The sequence below is a fragment of the Rhagoletis zephyria genome, unplaced genomic scaffold (assembly GCF_001687245.7).
Source record: "Rhagoletis zephyria isolate East Lansing unplaced genomic scaffold, Rhagoletis_zephyria_1.1 Rzeph_scaffold_40842, whole genome shotgun sequence".
NCBI lineage: Eukaryota > Metazoa > Arthropoda > Insecta > Diptera > Tephritidae > Rhagoletis > Rhagoletis zephyria.
In genome coordinates, this window is record NW_016197897.1 from 1 (window position 1) to 2,770 (window position 2,770).

Below are 2,770 nucleotides of genomic sequence, written 5' to 3' on the forward strand. Positions count from 1 at the left end.
AAGCTCAGTTCGGAGATTTCTGTAACACTGCTCAATGTATTATTGATCAATTTATCTCGAGCGGCCAAGCCAAATGGGTTCGCCAATCGGGATTGGTTTGCCTTTTGCCTCATGGCATGGAAGGCATGGGTCCAGAACACTCATCCGGTCGTTTAGAACGCTTCTTGAGTCTGTGCGCTGATGATCCCGATTATTTCCCTCCCGAATCTGATGAATTCGCTATTCGACAATTGCACGATATTAATATGATCGTAGCCAACTGCTCGACACCAGCCAATTATTACCACATTTTACGTCGGCAGATTGCAATGCCTTTCCGTAAGCCTCTGATTTTAATGACTCCTAAGTCCCTGCTCCGCCACCCATTGGCAAGAAGTCCTTTCAAGGAAATGGCCGAAGGTAGTGAATTCAGACGTGTAATTCCTGATGAAGGTCCTGCAGCAGAAAATGCAGACAATGTGAAGAAAGTGCTCTTCTGTACTGGACGTGTTTTTTACGATCTGTTAAAGGCGCGTGAAGACAAGAAATTAGAGAAGGAGATTGCCATCGTACGCGTAGAACAGGTTAGAAACGATGGAAACTGTACAGTGATTGAGTAGGCTTTATTGATTTGACGGTTTTTCGTTTTTACTACTTAATAGATTTCACCCTTCCCATTCGACTTAGTCAAAGAGCAAAGTAACGTTTATAAAAACGCAGATCTATTCTGGGTTCAGGAAGAACACAAGAACTCAGGGGCCTGGACGTACGTGCAACCTCGCTTCCTAACAGCCCTTAACCACGACAAGGATGTCGGGTAAGTCTCTTGAAACATTTTTAATTTATNCTCGGTAAATCGAATTATTCGAAGCTGACATTAGTCGACGCTATCGACTATTTGACTATTTTCGACCATTTCGACCATTTGACTTTTGGGTTATTCGACTATTACGAGCTCCTCCGACCAAGACGACATTTATATACCCTTTGAAAATATTATTTTTCTCATCTTTAGTTCTCGAAATGAAAATCTAAACACGACATTTGCTACATTACTAATGTATACAAATTAAATAAATATATGGGTAAAATCTGTTGTTGCTAAAAAGCCAATAGAGTGATAAAAAGGGAGCATTTTGGAAACTGTTAAAAAGCAGATGGAAGTACGAGTCCATTCCTATACAGTAACGGTTGAAGTCAGTAGAACGGTTATGCAATAATCGCATTGCTATTTAAGCTTATAGCTCCAAATTTTTGGAATATAGTCTATTTCTCTAGCATATTTAAATTACCACAACCACTTATGGACTATATTGAAAATTAATTATGAATATCTTGTTTCCTTTTTTGATATGTTTTGCTTTTATGACCGCCATTATCCCGGAAGGCATACTTTCATTACAATATTTTATGCCTAAGACTTGATTTCTGGTGCATTTTACTACCACTCAAAGAATATTTCAATTATCGCAGAAGTACACGAGGTATTTTAGACTCTAGCTAGCTTAGAGTGAAAAGTTGCTAAGTCGACTTTTTATTGAAACTCATATTTTGATACAGGAGGCTAGATTTTTCTGCATTATTTCGAAAACGATAAAGGTACTTATTTTATTTATTCTTGTTTATATTCAATGAAAGAAAAATTTACTTAGTCCAAAAGAAGCTCCGAAAATCCGGATAATACGAAATCTTTGCTTTGCTTTAAACAGCCAAAATGTTGTGTTCAAATTTTTGCGAAATACTTGAAGAAAAAGGCTATAAAAAGCTTTCTTCCTCTGCTGTAAAATTTAGAAAATTGGACTTGGTAACTTTTCACTCTAAGCTAAGCTAAATAATACATGCAAGGTAATTTAAAATTTTGCAAAAAAAAAAGTCAAATTTTTTAGCTCACCTATGTCAAGAACTACTAGGAACGAAGTGTTTGCCCAACCGCAATAACTCCGTTCTTGAGAACTGCGGACAAATCTTCATTATTCAGATTCCCATATGAAAGAACAACATTTCGATTAATAGGATTTAATTGTTGCAATAGTCGAATAATTGTTGCAAAGCGATGTAAGGGCTAACGTAGTACATAGTACATGCAAAGCGACTAGTCGAGGAGTCAGACCCTGCCGAATATTCTAATGGTTATCATCAACCGGCTGTGCTGACTGTGACTCCACTAGTCGGTTAACGGAATAGTCGAATAGTTTTAAAACTTTTGATGAAATGTAAAAAAGTAGCAAGTTCACACGCTTTATCTTTATTACGTTTGCGATGAGCTCCATAGTTATTCTGTTTACGACTAATTTAATTCTTGGTGCCATTGAAAACGTAAGAGTTTCACCAAATTCATCATGCGCTATACAAAATTTTCCAACTGCACCTAAGTAGTCTTAATATGTACATATAATGTATGCTTCTCGCTATGGTAGTCAGTTATGGAGTACGGTTACTATAAGGTAGACAATTTTATTTTTATAATTTTGTTTTTTGTTTTGAAAAGTTAGTACATAACTACTTTTAATAATTAATAAAAATAGATTTGATCAGACAAGGAAATTCGATCAATAGGCTATTCAATGTGGAGAAAAGTTCGCATTTCATGTTACAGTTAAAAAAAGGATATGAAAACAAAATGCATTTATTTGATTTTTTTACTTTTCCCAGGGCATAAGACTTGTGTTAAACAAAACTCATGTTTATATAGCACAGCTTTGAAGCTTTTATGTTTGTTAATTATTACATTATTATCCCCTTTATATAATTTTCAGTTATCAGTTCCATCAAACAGCTAACATTTATCATT

At 35.5% G+C, this 2,770-nt stretch overlaps 1 protein-coding gene across 1 annotated transcript; it reads left to right on the plus strand.

Annotated features, from left to right (window-relative positions):
* Window positions 1-5: 5 nt before the first annotated feature.
* On the plus strand, window positions 6-812 carry LOC108354938 (2-oxoglutarate dehydrogenase, mitochondrial-like; the record flags this gene model as incomplete). Its single annotated transcript, XM_017606114.1, has 2 exons — window positions 6-563; window positions 642-812. Coding segments are annotated over 2 exons (717 nt in total), but the record flags the coding sequence as incomplete, so codon positions are not given.
* Between the last annotated feature and the right edge of the window lie 1,958 nt (window positions 813-2,770).